Here is a 16,962-nt window from a genome sequence, read left to right as displayed (position 1 = left end):
TATCTCTGTGAAAAGTGCAAGTTGGCAATGGTTGTGACTAAAGGCAACAGTAGTGTGAGTTGTTCCTGTTCAGGGGACACTGTCTTAACAAAAATGGTCTTACAGACATAAAAAGCAACCAGACCCTTCTCTTTCGAGGGAATTACATTGGCCATAGCTCAAAATGAGGGAAAGGGCTATGGAAAAGGTAATCTAATTTTGTTTATGTAACTGAAAATGTAGTCATGATTTAAATATATTTAGAAGCCGAAACCAAACATGGTGGAAAGAAGCAAAGTTTAACCCCAAACGAATAGCATATTTTATTTTTCCCATGGTTTCTTTCCAAATAGCTTGCAGAGTTTGATGGACCTTACATCTTCGTTCTCTCTATATCTCTATAAGTTACTTTTTAAAAGAAAAAAAATCCCATAAAACCTCCAAATTATTCCAATATTGGATTTGTTGAATCTATTTATTTTACGAGAGCTAAAAGGGGATGTGTCTTTGCTTGGTTCCCTGGGTTAAAATGAAGGGAAACTCTGAAAAAACAACAACATCAACAACTTGCACTCTCAATATACCACCTTTTAAATTTTCCTTTGCGCAGTAATTCCGATGGAGACTTTGCCAGATCCATCAGGGAAGTGCTAATTAAGGTCATTAGTATCCTCTGGCAGTCACTCACATAATTCATGATCAGACATTAAGAAGGCAAATTCTGAGGTCCATTTCCTAATGGAAACATGAACACTTTAGTCTGGAGTGCATAAAAGGAGGAAGGAATATTGCAGCTACAACTGAATTGCTGAACCCAGCTTAAAGATCTCAGAAACCTATTTGGCCCATGCATAATGTATATTGGAGCTCCAGGATCAGAAGAGCAGGATCCTTGCTGCTCTTTATAGAGCCAACTGGAGCACTTCTCTTGTTAACTCCAGCTTAAGGTCTGCTATCTGGAGTGAAACAAGGGGCCATATAAAGTCTATTTTTTTTTTTTCATATTGGAAAGAGAACTTTGCTCCTTTTAATTCTTCTTGGGGTGTTATATACCCAAACACCAGGTTGGAATTGCAGCCATCTGAATATTCTCAAAAAGCATCGTTATCATTTGAAAACCAAGGAACCAAATGAGAGGTGGCCTGGAAAAAGCCACTTTGAGGTGGGTGAATGGGACCTCTGTCAGTACTATGGAAGACACCTTCTGATTCCCTTGGGGAAACCACTGGCAAGGCTTTCCGTGAAATGTTGAATACATTCTAGAATGCCTCAAGCCTTGTTGTAGCTTAGTTTATTCTCATGTCATGGTACAGACTGCCTCATAACCCCCAGCATCCATCCTGGTTTATTTGCCATAGTCACTTGCATTTGGAGGGTGAAGAACATCCTTGCTAAGCTTGTGCTGTGTATTTTCAGATTTTCTATCTTGTTCTGCTTTCTTTGTTCCTTCCATTGCTTTCTGCAGGTATTTAAACCCATGGTTCAAAAGAGACTATAATGTAGCTAAGTGGGTAGAAGATGTGAATAAAAACACTGAAGGACCATACTTTAGGTATTTTATAAATTAATTTTATATCCTTTTCAAACTCTCCCAGCACATACAAATACTGTAGTGTGACTGGCTCTCTATCTTGTATCTCCCAATACAAGTTCCCATAGATGGAAAGGGTCCTTGTTTATTTGCTGCCTTTTGATCTCTGTTTCTGGCTTCGTGAGCAAGTCTAGTTCTTTTCTGAATGTTTCAAATGAAGCCATTTGAAAGGGTTGCCTTTTAGTGCATGTCCCCATCACCATCTTGAGCTTTTTAGTAGCTTTCTCTTCATTTTATGCTATGTAGTGTTCTATGGGCATGAAACATACTTTCCACTAATAAAGAAGCACTATTAACCTGAACAATTCAATTTCTAGAATTTAGCAGTTTTATAGTGCATTTTTCCTACTTACTGCTTTACAAGGGCATAGTGCGTATGAAAACCTAAGGGAAAACATGAAAAGAAACCAAATGAAATGTAGTGGAATTTTACTTCGAGTAAAAACAGTGATTTAATGGAGTTTAAAATTATTGAGAGAATCTTGACCACAAGAGAGTGGATTGAATGAGTTTAGGTTTTATTTATTCAATACAAGCTTTTAGCACCAGACAAAGGCTGTGCTGAGAAGTGTTTTACAGATTCTCAACAAAACATCCAAGGAGCTTTTTTATGCTAGTAAGATGGTGGTTGTCTAACACTTCAGACAGCAGGAAGGAGAGAGAAAACATGTTCTTGATTCACAAAAGAGCAGACCAAGTATCCCTACATTTTAGAGACTAGAATTTACTCAATCCACTGTAGCTCAGTCTAACTTCAGAGGTCAGAGAGAATTTCCAAGAGCTCTTAATGGCATTATTTCACTCTTTAATAATATCAAAGTGATTTCCTAGAGGTAAATGTCCAGAGTACTTTGTGGACAACTAATGTAAAGAAGAAATATGGACTTAGTTACTACCTCTTCTGAAAATAATAGGCTTTCAGATTACTTTTTGCTATGACTTGGGTCAGCATTTAACAGATATCAAAATATGTATATGTATTTAACTCTCAGCACCCATATAAGGTGGACTTTCTCTTCCAGTGTACCATTTAGTTTAGACATGTATAGTTTGAGAAAATGATTAGACCTACTTGCATTTTAATTTGATCCATACATTTGCATATACCCCAAGGAAAGCATAACCCTGCCTGCTCACGACAATATATCCTGCTTTTATACCCCATCTTTCCCTCCTGCCCTGTTCCTCTGCTTTTATCACTTCCCCACACTGAACCTCATACACATACACTCACATTCAAACATCCCACCCTCACCTGTAGCTCTCAAGATGGCCAACGTCAGGAAGACAGGTAAGATTATTTTGAATGTTATTTGGAATCTTGGCTCACCCGCAGTCCTATTTATCCTTTCCTTAGGCTTGTGGGCAGATTGTAATTTGTATTAGCCATGGAACCAAAACAGAATGACTTTGGTCCCATATGGGCTAGGGCTTTTATACCTAAATGGACTTAGCATTTTTGCATCAATAATTTGTGAAATGGTACCCCGGAAGAGTTGTTTCACCTCCCTGGGTCAGCTGAGTAGTTTATGTGGCTCCTAGAGAAGAGTTCACATTTCTTAAAATCAGCACCCAGGTCTGCCCAGAAGCTGCATGACTAAACACAATTTGGATGGGGAAATGCTTTAGCACCCCTGGTTGCACGTGCAAAGCTGCAAGGGCAATTTTAGAGGGTTCCTTTATCTCCTCTTTTAATATGAGAGATCAGTTCCCACAGTGGATAGTCACGTTAAGAATTAATTATTAAAATCCATATTAGTATTTAAAGGCTACATATAATTCACTGGAGGTTTATAATGTAACTATCATTTTAGGATTAATGGGGGTTATGTTGGTTAAGACTTGAAAACCAACACACAAATTCTGTGAAAGTCATAATTAAGATACCCCAGAGCTTTTAACACAGTGAGTCTCACACAACAGAATTTCATCCACCCTTCATCCAAACCAGTCCTTACATAGGAGACCCAGAGTGTATCCTCAGCTTGGTTTATGCTTTGCCAACACTGTGCTTCCGTTCAAATCTTCCTCAGCCACCAGGTTGTTCAGGATTACCTCTCCTGCTAAAACCACTGATGAGGGCAAAGGCCATTTTATTAATCACTCATGTGGTGTGAGGTTTGTGGCATCCTTATCAAAATACAGTGGGGACTTAGTGACTGTGGAAACTGGTCCAAAATATAGCCCATTATTTAAAATATTATATCCACACTATGAAAAAGCAAATGCCAAAAGGTTTTGAGTGATGATAGTGCCAGTTCTGTGTCAGACAGTGGTTGCTCAAATGATTGCCAGCATATAGTCACATCAAGCAGTGTAAGAGCATTGTTTCCCCACACCTAGATCTTGGGGGCAGTTCTTTTGGTGACAGTGCTTTTATAAGCTCTCAACAGGTATCCTTACTCTTGAGTATTATGCATTTGATTACTCTCTTCATCAGGTTGTTGAGTCCCACTTCCTTGATTTTATGGAAAATGCAATAACTCCTGAGACACTTCATAAATCCTCCAGGATGAGGCTACTATAAAATTTGCATCTGAACACTGATACATGAATAAGGGTGGACCTCTGCCCCTCATGTGTGACTGCCCTGGTTTCAGTCCCTTCTGGAGAGGAGAACAGAGATGAGTTTGACCTTACAGGCATGTCTACAAAAGGCCAGCCCAGCAAGTCTTTGTAGCCCCAAGAGAGCCCACAATCCATTGACACACAGGCACACTTCTGTTGTGTAACCTTAAATGGTACCTATTATGCTTATTATGGTTTTTGAAAGTGCTATAATGACAACGGATAACATTTGTTCAAAGATTACTTTGTAGGTGAATGAGCTGGGCCAGTGACTAGTTTTCAGTGAAAGCCAGATTGGAACTAGCAGGCACATAGCCAGTAGCCAGGGTCAGAAAAGAGCCTGGAGGCAGTTTTAGAGAAATGTCTCCTCATAGACATTTGTGACAAAATTTTAGTTTGTTATTTCCCTAAGATGAATTACCCTACCTTGTTCTCTGCTCTTATTCTGATTCCTGTTCTGGTACTGAACATCCCCTCAAGATAATCCCTGTTATGCTATCACACACCACCCAACCTCCAGGACCCAGTGTCCCTCGCTGCTACTCAGACCATCTTGCTTGGCTTTTCTGTTCCCCTCAGTGTTAGTCCAAAGTGTCAGCTAACTGGGGTATTCATGTGAGAGGTAGTATATGTGCAGGTTTCTTGGGCGGGGTGTGTCTGGAGAATATCTCCTGGTTTTGTTCTCAATCATTATTGGATTCCACCATGGAAAAATATTTAGAGGAAAGACCAGATTTTCAGTACCCCTCATTAGATGACCTGGTATGTGTGCAAAGCTGGTCATTTGGACTCATGGCCAAGTGAATGGCTGGCACGTCTCCGGGAAGCTATAAGCCAATAGTTTATGCTATGGACACGTACACTCTGTAGCAAATTGAAAAGACTCATTTTGCATAATCCCCTAAAGTAAACAAGATTTAGTTCTTTTTCATATACCTGACTAGCTTTCCTGAACTTGGACATCTTACCAGTAGTGATTCAGCTAAAATTATGAAGTCAGGTTACTGTCCTTTGTTTTAGAAAAATGTATTTAAATACCTAATACAAAAGTTTATCCTCATTCTACACATACTGAATTTGTTTCCTAAAGGTCACAGTCATATTGGAAATGTTTTCTTAAAACTAAAAATTACCTAATTTCTAACTAGAAACATATGCAGTAGTATATATGCTTTAATAGCCTTTGGAGGATTTGAAGTACTTATATTCTTAGTTTGACCTATCTGCTCTGTAGTAGAAAGCATTATCACAAAAAATATAATATTCTAACAGTTCACACTAAGAAGTGGTCCTAGACATTTTCCAAAAATAGAGGAAATGTTAGGAGTTATAGGTTAAAACCAAATTAAGCCACTGTTGATTCTTAAAATTGAACAAGAATGTTCATGTGGAGCTCAGGGCTTATAGGAAAAAATATTTTCAACATTTAGCTTGAATTTGGTGTCCATAAGATGGGAACTGATTTGAAAATTACAGAACTAGAGTGAAGCATAATATATGTATGGAAACCAAAGGGGGAAAAAAGAGACCTCTTTATGCTGTTGCATGTGCAGTGTAGTAGATCTGCCCCTGGCCAGTGCCACCCTGCTGCCAATGTTCCCAGGTTGTCATTCACTCCCAACAGATGAGCTGCATCCCCCTGAAATAAAAGCCCATTTATGAAGTAACCCCTTGGCAATGTGGCTCACAGCCACCCTGCCCCAGCAATTGAGCAGTCATGGGTATGTTGTGGTAACATTTGTGAATGGGTAGTTATTGCTGAATTAGCACGTCTGTTTCCCATTGATAAGGTGTGAGTGAAAAACTCTTCAGCTCTGTTTTTTACTTGGAGGACGAGATAACAGATGTGGGCTCTTCTTGTGAGCTCAGCTTTGTCACAAATATTACCACTACATGTGCAGAATCAAGAACAGCGTAATACACCACAGCTTACACATATCTTTCATATGGAGTATCTTCATGATGGAGATGTTACCTAAAAAGGAAAGGTTTTATTGTGTTTTGTTTTAGTTTCAGTAACATTCCAGTCAATAAAATGTAGCCATCCTAATGACATGATAAGTGTACCCTACATGAGTCATCAAGATCTACCTCTATGGTACAGAATCCTCCCCTGTATGGAAATGCAGATTGTAGGGACTAATCAGACCATTTTTGTATGTTCTCATCAGACTCTTTGTTTGGCTGGAACTCTGCACTCTTTACTGCTTGCATGTTTACTAATTTATTATTAAAACCCCTGTATTTGCCTTTGTTCTTTCACAACTAACACACTGGCCTCTGAATGCATGAATTTTGTGTAAACTGGTGTGTGACTCAGCAACTTAATGTATCAATTGTATTATATTTTCAGATATTAAAATATAATTGGAATTACTATATTAAAACATTTTTTACATGAAGTGGTAAAAATAAGGCAGTATATTAATATGTCGTACACTTAATTGACCATTATGAGCTCTTAGAATGATTTTATTCCTTCTCCATTTTAGCTTTTTATCTATTGTATAGGGAACTTCATCATTTGCTTTGTAGTTGAGGAGTCTGATTCTGTGTGCTAACGTTTGAACAGTCCATTCAGTTATGACATTAGGAAGATAAGATTCCAGCATTCCAGTGATTGGGAAGGACAGAGAATCTCCCACTAGTTTAAACCTTTGCAATAGTGGCCTATGAAAATAGGAATCAAAGGGTTTGTTCTAAACCCACTTTTCAGATATTTGAAAAAGATGTTAGGCAGTCACATAATATTTATTTCATGTGTTCTCAACGTCTCAGGACTCTGTCTCCTGCCAAGTCTCCCTCTTCATCAACTGGGTCTATTGCCTCTAGCAGAAAATACCCATACCCAATGCCACCACTTCCTGATGAAGAAAAGAAAGTGAACCGACAAAGTGCCAGGGTAGGTGGAAACTGCCATAAGCTAGCAGCCTTGATCATTATCATTTATTAATTCATAGTTTATTTTTTTAAAGATTTTATTTATTTATTCATGAGAGACACACACACACAGAGAGAGAGAGAGAGAGAGAGAGAGGCAGAGACACAGGCAGAGGGAGAAGCAGGCTCCATGCAGGGAGCCTGACGTGGGACTCGATCCCGGGTCTCCACGATCATGCTCTGGGGTGAAGGCGGCTCTAACACCGGGGGCTGCCCTAATTCATAGTTTAAAAGAGAGAGCCATTTTTCCTTTTTTGGTTACAAAAAATAAAAAAAATGGAAGATTTTCAGTATTCCATTAAAAAATGGAGGATTTGGGGGGCTCAGATTTATATTTGCAAATGAGCTTAACTACTGCATTCATAAATGCTAGAGATAATTTGATATAATTTGATCATTCATTGCTATATGTTTATATCTTTTATGATACATTATAGCTAATATATTACAGTCTGAAGTAAATGAAACAGAGAATGTATTTTGCTTTATCAGTTTTTTAGTATAGCCAAAAATGCCAGAGATTCAAAAAAGTAGCCTCATTTCCATGTCTAATTTGCTTACTTAGGCTTTTTACTGGCTAATAACACCCAATAAGACTTTAGAAATCAGAACCTGTGACAGAAAGTTAGACCAGTATCTTGGAGATGAGGATGGAATTTGGATACAAGGATGGAATTTGGATACATGTTTGGATACTAATATTAAAAAATATATGTCAAAGGGTATGGTAAAATTTAGCAACCTTTTATATTTTAAAAAGCCAGATTTAAAAACACAGAAGAGCTGATTATTTATGTTAAAATATGGTTCACCAGAAATTTTATTTATTTATATACTTACTTTTCTTTAGTTTGTCATTAGTTTTTCACATAGAAGAACCAATTCCTTTTATTTTATTTTCTCACTGAAGTATTTTATGAGTCTAATGTAGTGAAAATTCAGCATAATATTATATACAGTGTTATATTAGTTTCTGATGTGCCGGAAGTTTCCTTAAATACTGAGTCTTCTTTTACTTTATGAATCTACTGAGCCTCACAGTGTTCCCAGAACACATCCATTATGTGAAATTTGCGATATACTCAAGTTTAGAGCAGCAGGCCAGCCCTCAGAGGTGTAAGTGAAAGATACAACCAAAGAATAATTACTTTTATTGATATCTAAACTCTGTTGTGGTCACTTACAGTGTAAAGTTGTTCTTCTCGGAAATACTTTGCAATAAAATAAAGCTTTAAAAGCCTGTGCAGATTTATCTGCTAGTGGGTCTTGGGTTTCTGGGATTTTTGGTTTGGAAGATATTTCAGAGCTTATTTGATCCTGAACTTATATAATGGGGTTCAAGGTAACAGATCATTCAAATTTTACCTCAATCAACTCATAGTCAATAAGAGAACACAACTTGCTAAAACAGATTATATTACTGTAATCAGAAACACCTTGAAACCAGTTAGTGGTGTTTTTGTCAATTACATGAAAAATTACCTTCCCATGTGATTATGGGTAATGGTGAAAGATGGCAGGGAAAAAGAAAATTCAAATTCCCAGCACTCAGCTTTCTGGTCTTAAAAAACATAATTGTTAATAGGCATCCAGTTCATGATTTGAGTGAATCATAATGAAATCCAAGGCTAATGGCATTCCATCTAGTTGGGGACATTCTATCAGCTATTGTCATGCCAGGCTGTAGGTTATTAATAATCCCACATAAAGCCCATGAAAATGTCACCTCCCCAGAAGAAATGGCTGGCCCATAGCCTCTTTCCTGGGACAGTTCTGTGAAAGATCAGATGGTTCCATCCACCATGGAACATCCGCATGAACACACAGTGGAATCCAGAATAGGCAGCCCCTGTCTCTGGCTGTCTTTGTGGGCCGTGGAGAATCAAACAAGCAGATCTTGTTATGAGCACTCCTCCATTACGGCTATCTAGAAATGGCCACAGTCTGTACCATCAACTGAGCATTGATCTGGATCTTCTTTCCCTCAGATACCCTGTGGACCCCCTGTTTAGCCAATTCATCTTCACTAGTCTCCACCAACACATGTCATTCACAGACAAACATCCTTACAATTGAGAGATTTAGTCTCCAAAGGGTGAGAACAGAGTCAGCTTTACCACAGTCCTTGTGGAGTAGCTGACATGGGTATTCAGAACAAGATTTCCATGAAGGTTCCAAGGAACCTATTAATGGAACCTATGTAGAAACATCCATAAGACACTTAGCTCTTTCTGCTTTTTCTTTCCCAGAAACTCATAAGGTATACAATGACCTGCCCCAAATTTTTAGTAAAAATGGAATTTGGATGGAATTTGGATGCAGCTTAAGTCACACTGGTCTTAGACTTTCTTTGTTCATGTTTGTAAACGTGTACCCACATCATATTGCCTGGAAACAATACATTGTCAGCTTGATCTTTTTCCTTTTTTTTTTTAATTGGCCATCCTATTGTGAACTGAGTTGCATTCATATTTGATCATGCCAGAGTTGTTTACAGTGCATTAAAGCAATTAGTGAACATTGTAGAAAGCAAATATGAATAGTACCAATGTGTGCAGGACTGGTGACAGAGCAAGGAGAAGGAAGAGGTGAGAGAATTAAACAATTGACATCCTGCCACGGATGCATCATTCTACTCTCATGTCCTGAGAGAGGACAATCTTCTAGGAGGTAGTGTTGGATTTGGAGAGTGGATGGCCTGGTTGTAGGCACACAGCAGAGATTTCTAAGTGGGTGATGGTGGAATTGATGGAATCACACTTCCGCAAGGTTGGTACTCCTCAGGGTTGGCTCTACATGGCAGTTGTTTGAAGGGCTTTTAAACTAGGGCTTTTAAACTCAGGCTGACGCCTGAGTCCCACCCACAGAGATTTTGATGTAGTTGATCTAGTGTGCTATCTAGGTAGTAGGATTTTTAAAGCCTCCCCAGATCTTTGAAATGTGCAGCTGGGTTGAGAACCACTGCTCTTAGTGGGCTGTAGCAGAATCCTGGTTAAAATAGTATTTTAAATTATTTCATTGGAGACATAATATTTAATTTATTGAAAATTTTTAGTAGCATTAAATTAGTGTGAGGGGTTTTGTATTAAAAGGTGGCAGTTGCTAAAAAGGTTGACACACAAATTTAGAGGAAAGAGAAAGCTAAAAATTAGAGCATTTATTTATCCATTCATTCGACTTGAAAAGAGAGTGTGTGCTTCCACAACCACATAAGAATGGATGGAATCATCAACTCTTTTTCATCTTCATAGCTCAGAATGTGACTGTTTCTTGCTTTCACAATGTGCAATTTTGCTTTTCTTTGTGCAGCTATGGGAGACATCCATTTAAGATCAACTGTTTACATGTGATACATCAAAACTGTTTACTTCAACTTTTATAGAAACCCAGCCTCACGGAATCACTGCAAATCTATCTGCTCTTCAGACAATACAAAGACCCTCTGAGATAACACAGAGGAGAGGAAGCCGAGTCTCACATCTGGATACCATTTTCTTTTTGTCATTGGCTTAGGATTTAACCAAACCATGAAAAGAACTACTGAAATGTTACACTAAAACATGGAACAATAAAGGTACCGGTATGTTAATGGATAATCCGCATGACAGATATATGTAGAAATATCACTAAAATTAACTCACATGACCCAAATGTAGCAAGTTTCCTAAGGGGTAATAGTGGATTCAGAACTGACATTCTGAAGCACATCCTCATTGTAGACAGTAATGCTAGTGCATGAAGCTTCTGTTTATTGCAATTTCCACATTTAAGGAAACAACATCCCATAATAGAAACTAGCATGCAGGGCTAAGGCATACAGGATTTTTCTGCAGGACTTTAAAGCTTTGAGAGGCCAATATCCCTTGTGTTAACTCTAAACATGTATCTTATTTTTGTTTTGTTTTTTTACTTTTCATATTTATATCAGCATACAAGGACAATTGTACATATGTAAACATTTTTAAAATAAAAAAAAGCAGCTGTTACACACAAGTGTATTTTGCCAAATGCCTAAAAATAGTCAGTCACAGTCACATCATCACCATCCATCAAGTGGTCTTTAAAGATTATAAGCAGATGACATTGTAAATATAGTGGTCAATGCTATAAATGTGTCTCTCCATAATTGGTATTCATCCAAAACATGTGATACCCCTTTAAGCTGTGCACAGTCTGGAGGGAGTTTTATTGAGTAATTAATTGAGCCAGGGAACAAAATGCCCAGCCAAACTTGGGGCCTCCACAGCTTGCTGGAGCAGGAGTTGGTCCCTGCAACTGCTCTCTTGCCTCCAGGCATTCAGATGCTGATGGCTGCTCCCTGGGAACTCCAGGCTACCCTTTGTCCCTTCTGGGGGCTAAGGTGCCTGCCCCAGCAGCTGTCAGCTTTCAGTACCAGAGCACTGCTAGTTTCACCCTGGAGGCCTGGGAGCCCCTCAGTAGCACATCCTGAAATGAAGCAAGTGCACCAAAGACACACGAGTCCATGGGCCGCTGATACATTGTTAGCTTCCAACTTGCTAAGACTCTAACCCTTTGTGGCCTTTTTGTTATTTTTTTGTTGTTCTTTGACAATACTTTTTAGGCACCCTTACCTGTAAAATGAATGACTTGTTTTAATAAAACCAACTTTACACTGTTCATTAAGGATACTTATCATCAGGAGGATGTGAGTCTAACAGGTCATTCTACCCTGATGTGGAAGCAAGATGGTGGAGGGTTCTACCAGCTGGGCTGGGAAGCCTCACCAGGCCACAGAGGGTTTGAAGAAACCTAAAGCCACAGGTGTGCGGCAGCTGTGAAACGTTACACAAACAGCTGGCAGGGAGGAGAACCTGTTGTTTTGAATTCTTATTTTTTTTTAATACAGAGAAAAGTGAGAAATTTATGTTAAAGCTCCTTCTTAAAAACCAAAGTTTGAGGGCTGTTCTGATGCAGCTCTGTCATTCTAAAAGAAACTGGGGAGGCTACTCTCGCAAACTCAGAAATTGATGGGCTCAATCGGATGCTTTGATTTTCCTCATTTTCTCTCCTTTTTCTTGAGAGGAATGGAATCTGCAGATAAGATTTCAAAAATATCCTCTAAATTTGATCTCTCCCAGTAGTGTTTATGGTCAAAATCCATTTCATCTCCATGTGTAGTCATGTTAGACGCCCACAGTGAAGGACCATGTTAGAGGCAGTGTTTTATACTCTTATGTATTTACGTCGTCTGTAATGGCCCTCTCTTCTGAAAGTCTTTTAAAAATGTTTGAAAAGCAATTTCATCATTCAAAGCTATAAAGTGTAAACATCATTTTCTCATGATAGAAAGTGATGTGATAGTCGATTCTACAATAAAATGATCCATCAGATTAAGATTTGGGTGAGTGTTGGGTAACCATGCCACACAGCTCAAGTGAAGGTCAGGAGAGTAGACAGATTTAAAAATGTAGCAAACAAAGTGGCTTTTGACCAAGATCACTTTAATGTGCACTGAATGTTTTCTGGTATTGAGTGTATAAAAATGCTAATGTTACAAGGTTTATTTTGACTATAAAAGAGTTTATAGATTTGAATGTAAGGTACTTTGTGTAAATATGCTTCGTAGTTATGGTTACACAAACCCTCATTGGAAAGAATTCACAAATGGTGAGCTGCTTGCCACAGATACCCTTTACCCCTCTTTCCTCACTTTCTCAGTTATTTTTACATAAAATTATTATCCCACGTGAAAATCATTGTTACATGTCTTTTGGATGACCTGAGTGTTTATAGTCATTCTCCTTGATAATAACCTTCATACGAAACCAAATGAAAAGCATATGTTTTATTTGCAGAGAGACTATGATTTTATAGTAGCTTTAATGTTTTCTTCTGGGTATCTAAGAATGTTTGAACATTCTTACAGCCATTTGCAGAATTCTTTGACAAGTTCATAATCTCAATGGATAGTTTTGAGAAATGTGAGTAGTCATGGTTGGTATTTAGATGTATTAAATCTGAATGCTTATGACTTTTCTTCCACTGAGCCAGGGAAGATGGACCTATGGCACGAAACACAAGCACAGCATTATTATTTTTTTTAATATCTATATTGGAGAGAAACTTTGAAGTCACCATAGCAGTTTGTATCATGCAACTAATCTTGATAGCCCCTAGACAATATAGGACTATTCTGCTAAGCAGAGAGGAGCAGTTATTTGGCCTTTCTGTTCCATTGTATGCCTTTTTTTCTTCTCTTTCTAAAGTTCTATGCGTAAAGCTTCAGATTGACAATCCCCGCTGCCTGAGATGTTCCATTGTCCATAGACATTGCAGTAGAGCAAACTCAGATTTAAGGAAACATTTAAATCTCTTTATTAAGAATGCCAACAAGGGGGTGGGGGTAAGAGGGAGCCCCTGAAGGTATAGACTGGTCAGACTGGTCTGTGTCCAGCCGACCCTTTCTTTAGTCAGGAAGTGGCATCTGCCTCTGGAGTCTGCCAGCCAGAAAATGATCCCCGGGTGACATGCAATCTGTGGAAAGGAATAAACTCTAACAGTGCAGCATAGTCAGAGTGTTCAATGTAGTGCAGTTGCTCTATATTTTAGAGAAACCCAGTGTTAGTCCTTAAAAAAATTTGACTGATAAAGTAAATGTAGGTTTAAAATGCCAAACATACTTTTTAGTTTGAGATAAGTGCTTTATTAAGTAATACTACAGTTTCTCTTTTTCCCCTTGCTTTCAAAAGGCTTTTAAAATTGTCTTTAAAAATAAGGTCAGTCTGGTGTAGATTTCTGAACATAAGACTGATAGGGTTTCTAAAAGAAGTTGCTGATAAAATTAGATCTTTTGTGCACTTCCAGAAAAGGACTATTTATATTTGAATTTCATAACAGCCTTACATTTCTTTTTTTTTTTTTCATCTGTTGATTCCCTTGTAGACTTGCATAATTTAATCCTGTCCATTGTTCCAGATCTCTTGTGGCTACTTAACCTTCTGCTTTTTAAAGATTTTGTTATTTTTATAGTTACCTGTGGGTCAAAGGAAATACGGTATTTTTATTCACTTCTTTACGTGTTTCAAAAGCTTATTTCATCCATTCTTCATTTCCTGTTGTCACATAGTTCTATTTTAACTTATATATTTAGTGTTTTAAGTATTTCCTTGTGTTATTCAACATGATAATAAATCCTTACCTAAAGAGAAGACTATTTTACTTTATTCTCCTTAAACATAAAGGAAGGGTAGTTCATTGGGAGGATGCCAAGTGACTGGCAGAGAACATGGGAAGGGGGAACAGATGTGGCGCTGCATGAATGAAGAGAGGCCAGCCGGGTGTGGCTACAGCCTGACTAGGACACCATTGTCAAGGGCGCCCCCGTGGACAGTGTATTATAAATATCGTCCTACAAGTGGGTAAGTTGCCATCAGTTTTCCAAGAAATGCTCTCCCATTGGCGGCATAATGTCTACATTTCAGAGTCCTGATGGTATTTTTCCTTTCACTTCTTAGGTTTTTCTCTAAAAATGTCACCCAAGGTTTTGTTTTGTTCAATGGAATCAAGGTGAATTTCTCATCCTACTAGCTTAGATAGATAAGAAGCAGGCATCTCTATGGAATAGAGCTTAATTTGAGCCTCGGGATTTTTGCTTTTCTCCTCAGTTATTTTCTGAATGGATAAAACTACTCTGATTTTGGATGCAGCAGCTTTCCCTCTGGGAAGGGGGCACTAAGGACTTTCATCAGCAGCTTCCCTTGTGTGTTAGATTGTGAGGAGCCCAGACCACTCCTGTGATCAGTTAAGGGGCAGCAGCCCATCATCTGGGGGTTAGGGATGTGCCTGTGTGTGTGCACATACCTGCTGGAACCATGCATGCTCATAGCATATGCTCTATGGGCAGGTGCTTTTAATTCTGAGGGGAGCTTTCCCACCACACCTGCATATGTGGAGCAGAGTTGCAGCTAGACTTTAGAAATCAGGGCATAATATTTCTGTTCACATTTTATTCATGGCTTTTTATTCAGTCCCCAAAATGGAGCACCATCTGGTTCACTTTGTAAGTAGAAAAACAAAACATTCAAAAACAAAAACCCACCTGGTATTTTTGTTTTTTATATCAAGGCCCTGACGAACAGTAAGCATCCTCCCTATGGAGCTTGAGAGATACTTCCAGACCCTACTGGAAGGGTAGGGTTCCCAAATTGCTCTCCTTCAGTGGCTTGTCAGCCCTTTTCTCCTGAGTAGGAACTTTCACTGGCATGGAGGTAAATATCCCCTTTTTTGGCCCCCCCTTTTTTGGCTAAATTGGCACTGGGGAGAACTATAGGAGTACCCAGTAGCGGGGAGAAAGGCACCTGTAGTTTTCTCCCTTTGGCAACAGGGCGTGATTATACAACTTTAGTAATCACTGAGATATTGGTCCTCAGGTGTGTTTCAGGATGGAGAGGAGATAGAAGGCAGCCCTTGGGAGATCAGAGGGCATTCAGCCCTGGCATAGGAGTGGAATGGAGACCCACATGAACTCAGAAGCCAGGTATGCAGAAGGTGGTCACTGGGAGTCTGGTGGAGGCAGAGGGGCTCCTAGAGGGCCAACAACAGACCTATCTGCTCTGCAGTTTTACTGAGTGGTTGGCTCTGTAAATACTTCTTGGGCCAGTCCCAAATGGGCCAGTCATTCTTGCCTGCTGTGTCCCTGCTGCATTGTTCATAAAACCTGTATCCTACTGAGAGGTGCTTAGAGGCTGGCAGGGTTTTTGCTCCAGGGCATCCTTATTTTGTGTTTTTAGATATCCTTGAAATCAAAACCAGAGAAAATGTAGGGTATTTTTTTTTTTTTTTTTTTTTACAAAAAGGCATACAATGAGACTAGCGATCTTAAGATAACGCACTTACAAAATCATCAATAAAGTTTTCAAAGAATTTATGAAGGAAGGGACATTTTCCTCTCAAGTTAAAAAGTTTCAGAGGTGGATTTTTGTGTTTTAATGTTCCAAGTTCTAAAATAATGCGAATAGCCCCCAATCTTTAAACACAAGCGGTGCTAAGTTATACTAGATAACATACTACGGAAAGTGCTGATATGAATTAACAATTTATCCAGTAATAATACAAGAGTTCTTGCTAAATTACACATGTGTATCACTGCCTGATTAGAAACCCCACTTTTCTTTTCAAATCCAGCACAATATCCAACTGTGATTCTATAGCCAGTGTTTTTAATGGGCAAAAAAGACCCAACACCTTTGTTTTGTAAAAACTTTTTTTTTAAACACTAACTTCAAAAGTGCTTAACAAAAGGTTTATTCAGGATAATTAAGCATGTATGTCCTTTTTTTAATCTGCTGGAAGAGACATGCCTCTCCAATCTAGCATCCCAAAAAGACAACTTCTTTTAGAAACAGCATTTACCTAAACATAGCAGTCTATATGTTAGCCAAGGTAGGTCTGCGCTAGTGTTTCCCACAATCCTCATCTATATGGGGTGATGTCCATCAACAGCGGAAGCCACTTCGTAGGGAAGTGTTCATAGCAGCATGATTTCACTTTTGGTAACCAAGGAATCCTGTGTATATACCTAAGATTGGCTTCATTTTAATATATTCTCTGCTCCTCTGCACTTCAGGTTCTTAAGCTATTTTACAAATAACTGGGTTTTGGCAATCACCAACTGATATGTATGTGGCAACTGCTTTCCTGAGCAACCGTGATGTGTTCGATGGCTGTTCAAGTTACTAACTTGTTCTTATATTGTAGGTAAACAAAGTCTTACTGTTTTTAAAGGTCACTGTAACTTGTTCAAATTTCTGGCACAATTTTATTAGTAATTCACTTCTGAAGCTAAAAAGATACAAGTTTTCTATGTTACTCTCATTGTAACATCAATAAAGTGACTTTCAATAAAAGATTTTATGTTATTTTGA

At 38.6% G+C, this 16,962-nt stretch overlaps 1 protein-coding gene across 28 annotated transcripts in view; it reads left to right on the top strand.

Annotated features, from left to right (window-relative positions):
* The window catches only part of ADAM22 (ADAM metallopeptidase domain 22), a 224,622-nt gene extending 207,660 nt beyond the window's left edge, over positions 1 to 16,962 (top strand). For 14 of the 28 annotated variants that reach the window (XM_072784305.1, XM_072784309.1, XM_072784303.1 and 11 more), the window contains 2 exons: positions 6,917 to 7,040; positions 10,388 to 16,962. In XM_072784305.1, the coding sequence (XP_072640406.1) occupies positions 6,917 to 7,040; positions 10,388 to 10,408 (145 nt within the window). In that variant the 3' untranslated portion in view covers positions 10,409 to 16,962. Of the gene's footprint in view, positions 1 to 1,043; positions 1,142 to 1,444; positions 1,532 to 2,831; positions 2,862 to 6,916; positions 7,041 to 10,387 lie in introns of those variants that run through there. The other 14 variants (XM_072784293.1, XM_072784299.1, XM_072784298.1 and 11 more) reach the window with 4 other exon arrangements.

Source organism: Canis lupus, chromosome 18 (assembly GCF_048164855.1).
Source record: "Canis lupus baileyi chromosome 18, mCanLup2.hap1, whole genome shotgun sequence".
NCBI lineage: Eukaryota > Metazoa > Chordata > Mammalia > Carnivora > Canidae > Canis > Canis lupus.
This window is presented reverse-complemented; position numbering and strand designations above follow the sequence as displayed.